We start from the raw sequence: 16,291 nt of genomic DNA on the forward strand, positions 1-16,291 counted from the left end.
CCAGATCAAAGGGACGGGAAGGCGGCTGTGTTTGTTTGTGGTGTTTACCGGGGGTCTTTGAAGAAGGGTCCTAAAATCCACTTTCGGGCAGAGTTGCAGCTCGTCAGCTGCTTTCTCTTGCGGGGTGCTAAACGGGTCTGGTATGAGCGCTCTCTTGACGGGGCAGGGGGGAATGTAGCATTTGCCCAGTGGAGAGTGCGTGATAAATGTTTTGCCGATGACTGTACCAGTAATGTATCGGGCTCCAGCCACCCACGGATTCCCTCACACCACTATGCTAAGAGAATGATTTCCCAGTAATTAAAGAGCTCTCCTAGGACCGAGGCATGGACAGGGACATGTTTATCACGCTACTAGCCTATTACGCACTGCATAGACTTTTTTTTTTTTTTCTTCTAAGTGTAGTCCCAGAGACACTTTACACAAAGGATAGTCTGATGCAGTCAACCCGTCTTCTTTTTATTCGGTATTATTTATACCTTTACACTTTGGTGTCGTATTTCCAATCAGATACCTTTCTTTTAAGGATGAAAAATCCTGGAAGTGTAGAAAATATATATATAAAAACATTACTTGAAGTATTAGCATTCAAATAGCCAGCTGAGGATGTGGCTTTTAAAGTTAGCATTTCAAAGAGAAGCGGGTGAAACAGATAGGCAGTCACCCTGCTAAAGCAGTGAATTCCAGAGCAGGAGATCTGCAGATTAGGCACAGCGCCTGTCATCTGTGCCTCATGCTGTCTTGTAGGCACAAAAGATGAAAAGTTTGTCGTAAGCTGAAACATCAGATCGATCTTAATGCTTGCTCTGCGTGAACAACTTGTGCCATGACTTTATCTCCTTGTCCTTGATGATGTTGATTAGCGTGCCGATTATAAAGGACAGGTTTTCATTAGCGTGAATGTTTATAACTTCCTCCGTAGGTAGCTTGCGGCTGGCTGAACAGTATTGCCTTTTATTTCCAAAGCCTCCCGCGACTCGCATGCCATCGTCTTTCTTAGTTGGTAACAAATCATGTGGATTACGGTCTGTTTTGCTTTTGTAGACAAGATGTGAAATGGAGAAATACCTGGCACCTCAGCTCCCACCCGTTCCCGTCATCCCTGAACATAAGAAATACAGAAGAGACAGTGCCTCGGTTGTAGACCAGTTTTTCACTGACAGCGAAGGGTTGCCTTACAGCATCAACATGAACGTCTTCCTCCCTGACATTAGCCACCTGAGAACTGGCCTGTACAAATCTCAGAGACCCTGTGTAACCCACATCAAGACAGAGCCGGTCACCATCTTCAGTCACCAGAGCGAAACTACTGCCCCTGCCCCCGCCCCTACTCAGGCCCTCCCCGAATTTACCAGCATCTTCAGCTCTCACCAAACTCCCGATGTGAACAACATTTTCATCAAGCAGGAGCTTCCTACTCCAGATGTTCATCTTTCCGTCACGCCCCAGCAAGGCCAGTTATATCAGCTCTTGAGCTCACCGGATTTAGATATGCCCAACACTACTACTCAGGCAGCCGTGATGGACTCCCTTAACAATGTCTCCATGCCGTCAGCCATGGCGGGCCTTAACACGCTCTCCTCGGCTGTTCCACAGACTGCAATGAAACAGTTCCAGGGCATCCCCCCCTGCACCTACACCATGCCAAACCAGTTTCTGCAGCAGCAGGCCACTTATTTCCCTCCTTCGCCCCCAAGCTCAGAGCCTGGAAGTCCAGACAGACAAGCAGAGATGCTACAGAATTTAACCCCTCCTCCGTCATATGCCGCAACTATAGCTTCCAAGCTGGCAATTCACAATCCGAATTTACCAGCGACTCTGCCCATAACCCCCCAGAACATCCAACCAGTCAGATACAACAGGAGAAGTAACCCAGATTTGGAGAAAAGACGTATTCACTACTGTGACTATCCCGGTAAGCAATCTGGGCCAGAAAGTCCCAGCTCTTGCAATAGAAAAAAGTGTGAATAATCATGGATGAGGTACAAGTGGTTTTCTTTAGCTGTACTCTACACCTAGGGAGAAGCAAGTAATTTCTTGTCAAAGTAGAATTTCTCTTCTTTGTTTTTTTATTTTGTGTGGCACACTTTCACATGCTTTAAAAAAATATGTACCCTTTTCTTCCTGTCATTTGTAATTCTCCTAAACACCTGAGCTCATTTTACCGTGTTACAAAACTTGTAATCCATAGAAAAAAACCCCGATGGCCTTCTCTGATGTAATTCAGTGTGACAGTGCAGCTCCTGCTCTCGCTTTTCCAATACCTGTGATGGAGCAGAGGCTCAGTTTGAATCTGCTGGCACTGAAAGAACCGTTTCAGCTCCCGGTAGCCGAGGCCATGGCTGTATCTTCCCTGTTATGAACAGGGGATTCAGCTGCCCACATAAATCCATTAAAGCCACCTCTGAAAATTGTCCACAGATTGTTCCCTTCCAGCCTCTCCTTCTCCTACACTGAAGGGGAAGAGGGACCAGACTATAAACTGTGCCTCCGTGTAGTATATGGTCCCAGATACAAGGCGCTTACACTCATCCGAGCACGGAGACAAATTGCTGCTTGTGGTTGATCTCCCCCTTTACCAACATAACTCTCAGCAGTGTATCACCCGTTCGGTGTGCCGTATGGTAAATGCTCAGTGGAAGAGTTATGCTGAGGTCTGGGTGACGATGACACCGAGTCTGGCTTGATCAAATCCTCTAGAAACTTTTAAAAAAAAATATACTCCCCCTCTCAGTTGTTAAGTTAGGTAGCAGGTGTTACTGCACATAGATTGTAGCAGCTATTGGTCTATACTACATTACAAGGTAGTAAGTCTACCAGAAACGTAGGCATTTTTCTCTTTTCTATGTAAAGCGGCATATCCCTAGGAGCTTTCTATATCAAATTTTACTTCTAAGTGATGATGGTGCCAGAAGGTAGTAAACTTAAATGTTTCCAGATAGTACCCCAGCACTGAGTGAGGAAGTTTAAACGTAACGTGGAGCATTCCTGTTCTCCCTACTGAAATGCCTCTCTGCTTTTTTGTTTTGTTTTGTTTTGTTTTAGGCTGCACGAAAGTTTATACAAAGTCTTCTCACTTAAAAGCGCACCTGAGAACTCACACGGGTATGTACTCACTCTCCCGCTGTCTCTTCTTCATTCATGGCTTACACATTTTCTGAGAAAGCAAGCATGTTTGATCTGCCATCTTCTCCCTGTTTTCTGTAGAGTTCTGTGGGTTCAGGCTGGCAGTTCAGCTAAGAAAAACTTAAGATTTGGTCAGTGACAAGAAAAATCAGTTTTATTCTTGTTGCAGTTTTGTTAAACCATTTATAATATAGAACTCAAAATAGCTAAGAATGAAACAGATTGAAACTTTCCTTTTCAATCTTAAATGCCATAAAGTGTTAAAAAAAAAGGGGGGGCCTTTTTTTCCCCTTGAATAATGAATTGAGTGTAGTAAACATGCTACAGTTTTCAAGATTTATCTAAATAGGTAGAATTTTCTGGTTTCGGCTTTCTCTTTGACCTGTTAGAATTATTTAATCTTAGCATTTTTCAGAAACATCATGAAAACTCCCAAGATATCTCCATTTCCTTTGTCCTTAGCATTAAGTGTGCTTTATTTTTTTTTTTCAAGACAAGTGGTTCTATGTATTTATTTTTTTAAAAAAAGACATAATTTCAATTTTTTGTCAGTGAAAGACATTAAAATGGAGGAAATTAAAAGTGTCAGTGTGTCACACTTGTCTTTTGTACCTCAGTCAAATTCTGCCTGCAGCTACAGAGGCAGTCCCGTTCATGGGCCCGCGTGGAGTGGAGCTGGGAACAGTGTTGCTTGTGTGTGAGCGCAGGAGCCATGCGTGTAGAGGACAGCAGCTGGGCGGTAGAACCACCCTAGATGCTCTTCCTAAGCATTCACCTGCTGAGGCAGGGGGAAGGAGGAGAGAGGGAGATGGGGAGAAAAACAGTAGCTCACCAGTACTACACCTGAAACTATTTAGGGCAGTACAGAACTGGTCATGCTAAATCAGTGAAAAGCACATGGCTGATTTTGAAAAGAAATCAAATTAGAGGGCTGCAATTCCTGTTTTTTAAAAGTGAGTATGAACCCCAGCTCTTTTATGCATGGACCTCAATTCATAGCAAAACACAAGTCACAGTTCAAGCAACTCGCTTATTGAAGCAGGCTGTCAGCGCTTCGGCTGTGCCGTTCAAGTAATGGGGTTTCACCTAAGTTTAAACCAAAAGTCAAAACAAAACTTAGCATGAGCTATGATCTAACAAAATGTTTCACTGTCTCTATGGGAACAAGGCCTTCTCTTCAGCAACTATTTTGAATAGATCGTTGGATTATCGTAACGAAATTGAGTATCTCCAGGCTAAATGTTACTATGGAAATTTTGTTTTGATAAATGAGAGAGTTATCTGTGTTGCAGTCGCAGTAAAAAATTAAAAGCAACCATACAAAGATTATTGCTTTGCATTAGTAATAGACTAAACAAGAACACTGTTAAAATATTTTTGATACATATATATAATCACTCATTAGCAGTCAGCTTTGTAAGAAAGGAATATTTTCATGAGGCTATAAACCTGAATAATGTCAGAGAGTATAATCCCATTGCTCTAATAAATAATCTGTAAATTTAAGAGTGTGTGATTTCCACTTACGCACTTTAGCCAGCAACTAAATACCAGTTTTAAATATCTCACTTGCTATTATACAATAACTGGGAAGAGAGATAAAAGCAAAGCTTTAGCCTAAAAATGAACATTACATAGTCAGCATTTGAAACGTACACTTTTGCTTTTTTAAATCAATTTATATCTTTTTTGTACCTTGAGTAGCAATGACTTCAGGGTTTATAAAGTTAATACTTGGGTGCACAGAAATACATACCACATAGCTAATATATATTGCTTAGGGTCACTAATGTTTATTGTTGCCTTCACTTTTTTACCTATAGATATTTCACCTTAGAAATGTGGATAAATGTGCAAAGGTCAGAGGAGCTGATGTATTCATGGAAACAAGAATGTTGTTTTAGATAAAAATCTAGTGAACTTAAGCAGGTCTGTAATACAAAGGGTCTTCTGGGGAGGTGAATGAAGGGATAAACTGTCTAAAACGTGCATTACATGCAAGAATGTGAGTCCATATCCTGTTACCTGCATTATTTCAGAGTTTGCATTAGTTTAACTCTCTTGAATATTCACATAATACTTGAAGATTTCCAGCACCGATTCTGATCTCTGTCTTAACATATGGTTGAAATTTGTATTACGAGCAAGATCTCTGACTTACCCAGTACCGTAAATCGATTAAATGAATGTTAAAGTAAATGGGTGCAAACTCAGGGAAACCTGTGAAGTTGCAGAGCTCCTGCAGGAGTGCGGGGGAATCTCGCTATTGATCTCCAAAGAAAAGGGCTCGATGCCGAGGGCTAAATTGGGTGTGTGCCTCTGTGCATCCCATCCCCCAGAACTATGAGTTCATACAGCACTAGTAAGCTTTGGGTTTTTTGTGGGTTTTTTTTAAAGGACTTTGTGAAGCTTTTACCTTCAAAGTCTAAAGCAAGTGTCACGTAATCCATTTTAATAAAGTTGTGTGTGATATTCTTTAAAATCCCTTCAGGGATAGCAGACCTGTTTATCTGGCTAAACCCGTTCTTTAGTAATCATGGACCACTGAAGTTGTTTTCTCCTTATTCTTAGTTTCTTAACAATACCTTTTAAAATTGGCTGCAGTCTCTGTCTCATCCCAACCAGTCCCCGCCCTTCTCAGCAATCTGTCATCTTAAAATAAAAGAGCCTGCAGCAAAGTTTGTCTGCCATTAAAAGTCAAGACAGACCTTATGGTTTTCCTTTTGTATTGGAAAATCTCAGCCTTTTCACAGTATTTATTTAGCAGCCTTTCTCTTCTGAAAGGCTTTCACTGGGTTTAAGAGATGTTTTTTGAGAGCAAACCTAAGGGAAATGTTATTTTTGATAGGTGGAATGTAGGCTGTAGTCTTTTTTTCAATTCAGATATGAACACACTGTCAGACTTTATAAATTACATTTAAATAAAACTATAGGAAATGGGCAAGAGGAAAATCCCTTACATTTTTCTTCTTAGGTGTTCTCAAGGTGTTTACCTTACACCAAATCAGGTGGTATAAGCTGGTATAGTTATTCCGATTTAATGTAATTACACTCGACTTTTGCTGTTGATTAGGAATCCAGCATTTACGTAAAGAGCTAAGCAAAGTTAATGTATTTGTACCAGTTGCTGAAGCAAGCACATGTTTTTCTTTCTCTAGGTAATGCTTTAGCATTTGTAAATTATGAAGTAAATTCTAGTTGTTGGTAAACTGGTAACCCAAAAATTGAACATGAACAAAGATTGGAATGCTGCAAAGATACAGAACATATTGTACCCATCTCCATGCAGTTCTGGAGCAGATGTTTGGTACATTTTAATACCTTAAAACACTTCAGGATGGTATCTTAACTCTGTATTAGTTGTTCCTGAAACAGGTAAAATGGGATTCAGTGTGCTGAAGTACCTGTTGGAACATCTCTCAAAACGGATTGGATTTTTTTGACCTTTTAAAGCAGGGATTTTCTTTTAAAATAATTTTACCTGTTAGTCATGGAACAAGTTTTGTCTCATAACCGGCATTGTGCAACTACGGTATATAATGGGGGAGGGGGTTATGCATTTATTGCAGGCTGTCCAGCAGTAAAACCACCTTAAGGCTCTGGCATAACAGCTGTACGTCCAACTTGAAAACTGTGCCAAATGTCAGTGAAAAGCAGTTACTTGTGTGTTGTGAATAAACGTAATTCGGTTCCTTTTCTGTCATCTGAGTATATACCTATATATTAAGTAATCCTTTAGAAGCAGCAGTCCTGTAACTTACCCTGTTAGATCTCTTTATACGTTAAAGATTTGGACTGTGGAAGTTAAGCCTTTGATATGCAGGCACCTGGAATACCCTACCTGTACCCTACCTGTAACACTGCAGAAGAGCCGCTGGCTCCAGGCTTTTCTATTATTTCTGCAAACAGCTGCACACTTCAGAATTGTGTATGGTTTTAAGAGGAAAATCTGTCATTGTTTTGAACACATCAAGGCATGCACATTGAGAACATTTTCCAGCTGCATGTTGGTTTTCCGTATACAGAGTCTTTGTACAGGCTTGTCAACTGGTCACATGGTGGGCTTGCCATTAATAGTTTCTAGCATTAACTGCAGAACTATTTCATCTCTATCTATAGATCTAGTTTGTATTTGGTGATGGGAAGTGGAAGCCGAGATAACTCGAGAGAAATGGCATTTCTCTAAATGAGATGCACTCAAAATACTTCCACCGTCCCTAGTTATTTCAAATGTTTATGTAGGCATGGGACAGCTGCTGACTTGTGCGGTTCCTCAAGGTGTTAAACATTTTATTTTATTTTAGATCTCTGCCTCAATAGATCCAGAATTAGGCTCTGATGGTACACCAGAATTAGAACCAGTTGTGTGAGATAGACTTCAGCAGTCCATAGGACTTGGCACTCCGAGTTTACCATAGCTGTAGACAGATGCTTTTTAAAAAAGGTGGTACCATATAGAATTGCCTGGGAATTCAGGACGCCCGTTGTTCAAAAGGGAAGACAAGTAGTAGTTGGACTCCTGCTGGAAAAAAAGCAGCATACGAAAACATGTGTTGACTCAAATCATCCTGAGACTCAGGTGAGGGATTTCACTCATGGTGTACAAGTGGAGAACGGAGGCTCCAAAAGACTCTGCCTTGCTCGTGGTTGCAGCCTTCTTTGTACGTAGCAAACCTCATCCTGGAAAAATCTTTGCACCATGAAAATAGCTATTAAGTAATATTTCTGTGCAGATTCTGCTGCTTTAACGTGTTAGATGAGTCAGCCGCACAGATGATACTTTAAGGAGGTGTCAGTAAGTGGCCATCATTGATAGAGTCAATAAGGAAAAATGGAGGAGAGTTAAATAAAACTGTTGACAAAGTGCATTAAAGTGCAGCGTTGCTAGATGCTGCTGGAGAATATGTTGGTATCTTTTATTTATGAATTCTGCTAAATCCATTAGTTGCCTGTGAGAAATGGAAGTACATTATTTTCCTGTGCAAACCACAGTTTAAGGGAAAAGAATGCTTTTTTTTTTTTTAAACACTTTGTGAATGATCGCAGACCTTGGAATTAATTGATCCAGTTCTTTATCTGTAGTCATAACCTAAATGAGACATGTTTAAATGTGTTGCTCAAAAGGGGGTGAAATCTTAGCAACATAAACCTAAATTTTAATTAAATATTGCTGGTCATTCACATCAGCATCCAGCACGCAATTTTTATGAAGCGGGAATTAAATTCCAAGGTGTCAGGTGAGGGGTACTCCTGTTAGATTTTTAGATACTGAAAAGAAAAGCCTAATATTTTCTTTCTGATTAAAAGCCTAGAAAGTCCCTCTAAGCATGAAAGCTTAAAAAAACCTGTTGTTTCTGTCAATTGCTCCCTGAGAGGATTAAACTTCAGTTCCAGGATATTTGATTCCTGATAAGGAAACTGTTGACCTAAGAGACCGGCTTTAAATATAGTTCATTTTGAGACCGCCCTACATAGGCTAATATAGTCCCAAGATTCACAGCAATTGCCGGTGATTAAAACTTTCCATTATTTGATTAGACATTCCTTATTGTAATTAATTTCTGAGCTTGACTGGGACGATTGACTCCTGGTTCCAGGGTAGTGTGTTGTTTGTTGTTTGTTAGATGACCTGCACCTCCCATTGGTGAAAGATTAGAAACATTTAAGTAATGTCCTAGTTTAGTCTGAGTATCTTGGTAGCAGCATTCCTGTCCTGTCAGGCTGCATTATTTATATTCGGTGATCTCTAACAACTCTGATTAAGGACATATTAAAACCTTTGATTTTGGCAAGTGTACAGTGCTTCGCTTTGAGTTAAAATAGCTTTAATGTATTGCTTTCAGGGTTTTGTGTGTGTGTGTGTGCATACGGTAGATGGAAATCTGGAAGTCTACAGTACGTGTTTAATAAATTCCATTTTAAGAGCACCTCTTATCTGACTGTACAAGTGCCAGGGTTATTGGTGTGAGAGCTAGAGAGCTGTTCTTGCACCACAGGCATAGTTGAGGAAATGTGTTCTTCAGCACAGGATGTGTAGACACAGCCGTGCACCCCAGATGGCATGGATTTCTTATAAACCTACTTAAAAAAAAAATTCCTTTCCTCTTTGTTTGCATATCTCCTTGAATAGAGACCACCTCTGTTAAGACAGAATGTTACACCAGAAAGAAAATAAACCATTGCACAGGCCAGTCAAGATTCCCCAGTAATCCTTGAACTGCGTAAGACAACACTTAGCAAAATAAGAGTACTTCAGGCACTGGTGGGAGCTCTGAGAAGATAATGCCTTCTGCACCTCTGTAGTCGGAAAGTGAACAATGCACAACTCTTTTGACTGTCCTCTTTGCTTACCAGTCAGTTATCATTTTTCCTGTTCACACTTTTGTTAGAGAGAGATCAAATACTCCTTGATTTATCAGTGATCGGACTTACGAAGCGCAACAGCTATCTGTTACAGGATTCCTTAAAATGTTTCCTTGTGAAGTAGTACTTAAATGGTCACCCTCTAGCCATTACTATACTAGGCAGAGGCTTTATCACATTTTAAAATGTGCAGCGTAAGTTAAACATTCATATCATTGGTGGGCTGGATGTTTCAAGAACTAAATTTATTTTGTCACAAAATAAGCTGGACTTACCTTGCATACTGTCAGCCCTCTGATCCATCTCTGTCATGGACAACCGAGAATTTCAGTGCACTAAAGAGCTTTTAAACACCTGAGGGATTTTTTATTTTGAAATGTCAGCTTTCTGCTCTTTCTCTAAAAAACCCCACTGTTTCAAAAAAGGGCAAAAACCCAACCAACAAGCTGCTTGTAACAACAACTACAGCACTTAGTCAATGGCGGAAGGAAGGTCTAATTTTAGGTAAACGTTGGGAGCTAAAAACTTTTGAATGAGTGTAGACATACACCCAAGCAACCACTTTCAGTTCCAGTCAGCCTGGAAGAGACCAGAGTTTAAAACCATGATGCTATGAACTAGAGGAAAGCTATTTCAGACAAACTAAAACAGAGAAAAAACATTTCATTTGTTCTTATTTTTTCTAAAAATTTGAGGCTACAGCATGTCAGGGAATCATGACAGTCACTGCCAGTGGCTAGAATTAATGTTAGGAAAGCAATCGGTGCATTTTGACATGACTAAATCCTAAGAAGATAAATTAAAGGGAGAAGAGCCAACACAGTGTGCCTCACGGGTCCAGACCGTTCTCTTGCAGTACCAACAAGGATCCCAAACCTTGGGATCTACCTTGGGATAGTTTTATCTGTTGAAGTGACTGGTTAGGTTAGCATGTTATATGTGGATATCCCGACAGTTTTTTGACATCCTTGCAATCTCACAGCATTGTAAATCATTTTTTTTAACAGACAGATACATTGCAAGCAAAATAGTCTCCTTTCAGGTTAAACTCCCTTATCTCTTGCTAGGTGCTGTCTGTAAAAGAGCTTCCAAACTAAACATTAGGGCTTAAAATTTCTGTGCTGAAGTACAAGTCTGTTTCTCATGCTCCACAAATGTACTTTTTTTTAAACTGGAGAATGGATACCTATTAAAAGCTCAAGAACTTAAAAATATATTTTGTGATGTATAAGCCTAGCAAAATATTTTAAATCAATGATACTGGAAGGAGGTTATGCAGAAATCCAATTAAACTTATGAAATCCCTATCCTGTTGAAGTATAATTTAAAGGAAAGCAGTTCTGTTTCCCAGAAGTGCTGTGTATAATATTTCTGGCTTGGGAAGAAAGGTTTGGAGTGTGCTATTTGGCTGGAAATCGGTACCAGCTTCCTCCATGGTGTTTTAGTTGAACAGTGTTGACATTCTAACAAATCCCGTGGAAGCTCCCCTGAAGTGGAGGAGTTAGCTGTTTTCTTGCTTTTACAGTGAAATATCTGTTTGATACCACAATCGTGTTCCAGTAACCAAGCCGTACTGCCTTCGTATTTGATGACCAGTGGCATTCTTGGTTTAACACCCTATAGAAGCCCTAAATTGCTGGAGGAAAACCAAGTATTTCTGAAACTTTACAGCTACTGTATTTCGCACAATCATTAAAGTAAACAAATCTTACATTACTATGTAGCCAATGAAAACAGTGGATAAAGGGTTCAGTGTCCCTTGTTGTGTATACCTGCTTTTTTTAAAATAAATCTTCAACCCCAGATTTCTCAGTGCTTTAAAGTCAGCATAGCAAAGGAGTAGGATCACCTCAGAAAATAAGTAACGTGAGGCTCTTTTTCCCTTGCTGCAGGAACTTGAACCAAATTCTTATTTCTGCTAAATGACAAAAAGCATGTGTATAGGTTGAGAGAGAGAAAATACTAGCAGCTAGTTGTTCCTCTGCTTTCTTTAAAGGAGTGAAAATAATCTCCACCTTCTTTTTCTTGCCCCCCTTCCTCCCTGCCCAAAGGGAAAACATTTGAAATTGATTCAGTTCTTAAATAGAACTTTCCAACGGAAACTAGCATTACAAACATAGATATTCAGTATTTTACCCCTAGGATTTATTCAAAATAATCTGGGCCTCTACATTGGCGCTAAAAATACATTTTCCAGTTCTCACTGTTGGCCAAAGCAGGGGTTAAAAGCAGCGTTCTGGCTTTAATTTCCAGTACATAAAAGTAACACTGTTAAAACAATCTGTGTAAGGCACCAGCTCGTTCCCCTCTGCACATCCCCTGAGCACTGCTCCGTTTAGCTCAGGTCTGCAGAAGTTGGCCGGCAAGGAGAAGCAGTGCCGTTCTGCATGGCGCTGCCTAGCTTTTCCCCTGAGCTGTTGCAGGAGGGGGATTCGTGGCTGTGGCATGCATTGAAGTGGCTGTAACAGTGGCGTAAGTTTCTAGATAGTGTCTCTGGGAAGCTGGGTCCCCTGGAGTTTGATGGCCATTGGATTCAGTGTTGACTTGGAAGCTGTAGCACCCAGCAAGGCACGAGGTTCACCGCTGCCCCAACTGCTGGCAGCTCGTATGCCAGAAGCCTTCATATCACCTGCTGATGCTGCTCGCAGGTTAGAAAAAAGTTTTAATGGGGGGCAGCAGTTTTGTTTGGACTCAAACAGAGTCAGGTACAGGTACAGTCAGTATGCAGGACAACTTTGAGAGTGCTATTTCAGTACAGTGTAGTTTACAGTGAAGTTTCATATACTTCATACCTCCTCAGTGGCAGGTTTGGAAACTGTGATTTCAATCTCCTGGTCCACATTCTGGTCTTGTTCGGTCTGGATACTCTTAGGCTTTTGTTCAATAAGTGCTATTTGCCCAGCCTCTTCACCATTTCTCTCATTGCCCATGTAATTCTGCAAAATGGATAGGCGTTTGAGTATACAGAGGGCTGACCATATACATGCTCTCTCTCTGGGCAGTTAGGGTGGGCAGATCACAAGATTGCGAGTTTAGCGTGACAGTTTTAAGTGAAAGTTTTTAAAGAAGAGTTTGAAGGTAATATGGGGGAAGAGGGGAAAGAAAGGAGAAAAAGAAAGAAATACGCTGGCTTTAAGTTAAGGTGCTTCAAATGCGGGAGTAATGCTTTTGTGCAACCTCCATGTGTGCACGTGTGTTTTAACACAAAGTGTTCACGGAAGATCTCCCTGGTGATATGCTTGTGGATCAGCAATACAGTCTTTTACAGACTGCATTAATAACCCAGTTTAAATACATTGAAAATGATGTATATAGTGCAAAAGATCCTCGCTGAATAGCGATCTTTCCTGTCATTCTGCTGTGAAGACCAAATGTGTTATCTCAACTGGCTTCATGGATGTTAGAAAAGCTTTACGCATTGGGTTTGAATGAAATCTGTGTTTTAACCGATAGTATATGTTGCATGGAGAAAAAAAAGAGTCATATATATTAGATCATTCCAGTCTTCAATCAGTATCAGGCAGAGTAAATTCAGCTATGATAGAAAGTTGTAATGATTTGTGTTCTGATTTGCCATCCACCAAATAATTTTGAACTCTGTGAGAGGTGATGCCAGGCTCTAAGTTTGTTTTTCTTAAAGGATGATATGTTTCCACTGTGATTTCAATAAATCCCAGTCGTCGTTTATGCAAAGAGGTGGTTGGTTGGTTGGGTGGTTAGTTTTTCTTGTAGAGGTCTGCTTCTGCTTGTGACACTGCTGCCAACATGAAGTCACGTCCCCATTGTGAGCAAAGGGCTGATTCTGCTCTTAGCAGTGGATGGAAAGTTACTAGTTAGTTGATCAGAAGAAGCAGTAGAAACTCCCAGACAAAACCAGTTTCATAATTTCATCTGAATGATAAATTAGCATCTCTGAAGTAATGATTTTGAGCTTCTCAAACGGTGTGCTCTGCATAACTGGTGCAGAACAGTCTGATAGCAGGATTCTAGCTTCTGTCCTCCTGCGTGCTTGTGTGATGGTAAAACAGGGAAAAGTAGGAGCCACTCCACAGTGCTGTAGGGTTGAGACTGTGAGGGTAAAGGTCTGAGACCAATGGAGAGAGAAGATCTTTAAGATGTGTTCAGAAGGACTTTTTGGAAATCTTGGCCTTGGTCTGATTCTGGTCCAGATGAAGCTACTGCCGAGTGCTTTGATAAACTCTGGTTTCTTTTTGGTTTTGCCAAATGGGTCAAGTTAATATAAAGGATATAGATAGCAATCGACTCTCCCAACTGAAAGGTGTTTCTGTCAACCAACAGCCTATAAATAGGTAATCGTAGCCTCTTTATTTATACGAAGCTTGCTTGTATGGTGACATCATGTCCGTACCAGCTCCTGAGCAGGTGTATGTACATGCTTAAAGTTCTGGTTTCACACAGAAGCCATCTTGGCTTTGTGGCCAGTGGCTTCATGTTTCTCCCATTTCAACAAACAAATCTATAAATTATAGACATGCTTAAGATACTCCATTTATAGTTCTAAAATGGATGAATGCAGATATTTTGGGTGCTTGGGCCAGTGTATTCAAGACTAGCTGGATATTTCAAAGTTCTATTCAGAGCTTCTGCAACACATGAAGTTTTCAGAGACACCATGCTCCCGCTGTGACAGTATAGACTGATGGAGACAGCAAACACTTCCCACCTCTAAAATACAGCTTTCTAAGCACCTGACTGCAGACATTCAATTCTGAAAACGGGTGCTTTGGTCTTTTAAGTGCTTTCTCCTATATATAGCTAGCCCAAACCAGGATACTGCGAGTTTTTATTGCCTCTGACATTTTAGAAAATACTATCCTCGTTGTGTTTGTAACACACTGTGCTTCTCTCTTCACACATCAGAAGCTCTTGAACTGATTTGCACACTAAAAAGAATCTTTTTAGAAATCTTCCTTCCCATTTCAGACCTCTTAAAAAAAGCTCTGTATAACTTAATTTACCCATCTTTAAAAGGTGCAAGTGTAAGTTACAAACTAGGCCGGATTGTCATGTGAGACTGCTCTTTTTTTCCTACTCCCTCATACTGAGATGAGTGTAAGGGAGCCTATTTCAGTCTCATGCAGGTTTTTTACCTCTGCATTTCTGTACCATTGCTGTCTCCAATTTGTATGTTTGAAAGTTTGTTAGGTTTTACCGAGGTATTAAATCACAGATTCAAGAGCAAAATTGCTGAAAAAACAAAGGAGCTGTTAGTTTGGGGCATACTGAATAGAGCTGTGAGTAATTGGGGAACGTCAGCTTCTGTTTTGTCATTTATTTCTTCTTTAAATTGAAGAGCAATGCCATTCAATGTGATCTCGCATCAGTTTTCTCCCAAAGAGTGACAGCTGACAGTCTCATTTCTCTGTGCTCTCTTTCAGGTGAGAAACCGTACAAGTGCACCTGGGAAGGCTGCGACTGGAGATTTGCTCGCTCGGATGAATTAACACGCCACTACAGGAAGCACACGGGGGCAAAGCCCTTCCAGTGTGCTGTCTGCAATCGCAGCTTCTCCCGCTCCGATCACCTGGCTCTCCACATGAAGAGGCATCAGAACTAAAAGCTGGACTTGCGTTGAGGCTGTTTTGTATCTATGCAATTTCCTATTGACTCTCGACATACAACTGAAATTAGTTTAATTTTTCGAGTATGGGCTAGCCATTTAAAAGAAATCTCAAAAGAAACTGGAAATGTATATTTTGTATATTTATGCAGAAAAAGGGAAGACACTGTATCACAATACCAGAGTGTTTGGTCGTTTGTTTGCTTTCATGATGTATATGGCTTTAGTCGGCAGGTTTCATCTCTTTACAAGTATTATGTCTTGACACATTGCAGCTTTATAAATTTTTTTTTCTCTTGCGGTGTTTTGACCAAAGCACTGTCATTATTGTGACAATGTTTAGTAAACAAATTAATGAGAGGCTGCAGATGAATGAACGCAGTGGAAAAGCCATGAATTGTAATCTGTCAGGTTTTTACTGGACATACTTAGTACTTGTGGGGGTTTTTAAAATGTTAAGTCGTTCTGTGGAGATAAAACTACGTAGAAAAATTCATAAACAGCCATAGAACAAAACATTTTGTTCTGTATGTTGCATGTTTGCTATGACAAAGATTTTGTAAATATGCAAATCAGCTTTTTAGGTTTAATACAAAAGTTTTCTAAGAATCATCTGAAAAAAGCAGTTGTTTTACATTTGATAACATGGCACATTTACAAAAAAGTTATTTAAATACCTCTCAAAACAGTACCAACTTAGCTTCATTTTTCTTAAGACAAATGAGCTAAGCATCCAGATATTTTGTACCTGTTAACTCAAAACAGTGTGCACTGAATATTCAAAGCAGGATTTTGTTTTCAAATTGCTTAAAAGGGCAAAACAACTAGAACGAACTGTAAAGTCAATGTGGGAAGCTTAAATAACGGGGATAGTTACAAAGAACACAGAATGTTAAACCTCTTACTATAAGCTAAACTTAGTATCACTTTAAAAAGAAGGATTTAGGATGCAATTTTCATACACAGACATGTTAAGCTGGTTCAGCACCAGTATGATCTAGTTTCACGTGGATATTGCATGTAATTTAGTAGAAGGTAAAGGATACAGTAATTTCATTTAAAATTACAGTGCAGTTTAGTTAATCCACTGTTCAGATTGACACATGCAAGGAAAAATTTACTGCTGACAAAAGTAGCTGAAACTCCACTGAAGTCAATGAAGTGGTGCCCTTTTATGCTAACAATGACTTTGATCCACCATGCTCAGCCTTGAAATAGTAG

General features: G+C 40.1%; 1 protein-coding gene across 1 annotated transcript; it reads left to right on the forward strand.

Annotated features, from left to right (window-relative positions):
- The first annotated feature begins 1,041 nt into the window (after positions 1–1,041).
- Positions 1,042–15,686, forward strand: KLF5 (Kruppel-like factor 5 (intestinal)). The gene is made up of 3 exons (XM_010575253.1): positions 1,042–1,915; positions 3,046–3,105; positions 14,889–15,686. The coding sequence occupies exons 1-3, from the start codon at positions 1,057–1,059 to the stop codon at positions 15,065–15,067; spliced, it is 1,098 nt and encodes a 365-aa protein (XP_010573555.1). The 5' UTR covers positions 1,042–1,056; the 3' UTR covers positions 15,068–15,686.
- Positions 15,687–16,291: the final 605 nt, after the last annotated feature.

Source organism: Haliaeetus leucocephalus, unplaced genomic scaffold (assembly GCF_000737465.1).
Source record: "Haliaeetus leucocephalus isolate CR32 unplaced genomic scaffold, Haliaeetus_leucocephalus-4.0 Scaffold462, whole genome shotgun sequence".
Classification (NCBI taxonomy): Eukaryota; Metazoa; Chordata; class Aves; order Accipitriformes; family Accipitridae; genus Haliaeetus; species Haliaeetus leucocephalus.